The 432-nt window shown below is 44.4% G+C and overlaps 1 protein-coding gene across 1 annotated transcript in view; it reads right to left on the bottom strand.

The window, feature by feature from the left end:
- The window catches only part of LOC119585407, a 10,894-nt gene that overhangs the window by 7,857 nt on the left and 2,605 nt on the right, over positions 1-432 (bottom strand). The window contains exon 2 of the mRNA XM_037934069.1: positions 99-218. Coding sequence (XP_037789997.1) covers positions 99-218 — 120 coding nt within the window. The remainder of the gene's footprint in view (positions 1-98; positions 219-432) is intronic.

The raw sequence follows: 432 nt of genomic DNA, 5'->3' as shown, positions 1-432 counted from the left end.
ATTGCCCGTAATGTTCACGTGCCTATATCTGTGCCGTGCGATAACGATAATCATCATCAAAAAGGCCAATACATAAATCAAACACCCGCTCAACTTACCATGCGCTTCACACACTGCAGTCATCGACGGGGGAGGCGACGGGGAAGCCCTAGTGTTAATCCCCCCTCCTGGGGATATCCTCCCTCTTCCTCCTGGGGACTCTGGTGAACCTGGTCGATCTTTGAGAGGTAGTGGGGAAGGGGGGACAAGAGTTACTTGTTTGATTAAATACACAAACGAGTGTGTAATGATAAAAATAATAGTAAATATTGAAGACTTACGTATCATATTTCAGTGTAGAGTCTGTGGGAAGTGACTGTGCTGGTAAGTATATTCGTTGACGCATTGACAAAATGTGTCATGTGTGAGAGTTATCAAAGAATGCAAATCAGT

The sequence above is a fragment of the Penaeus monodon genome, chromosome 19 (assembly GCF_015228065.2).
Source record: "Penaeus monodon isolate SGIC_2016 chromosome 19, NSTDA_Pmon_1, whole genome shotgun sequence".
Taxonomy (NCBI): Eukaryota; Metazoa; Arthropoda; class Malacostraca; order Decapoda; family Penaeidae; genus Penaeus; species Penaeus monodon.
The sequence above is the reverse complement of the archived record's forward strand: the minus strand, read 5'-3'. Positions and strand labels throughout refer to the sequence as shown.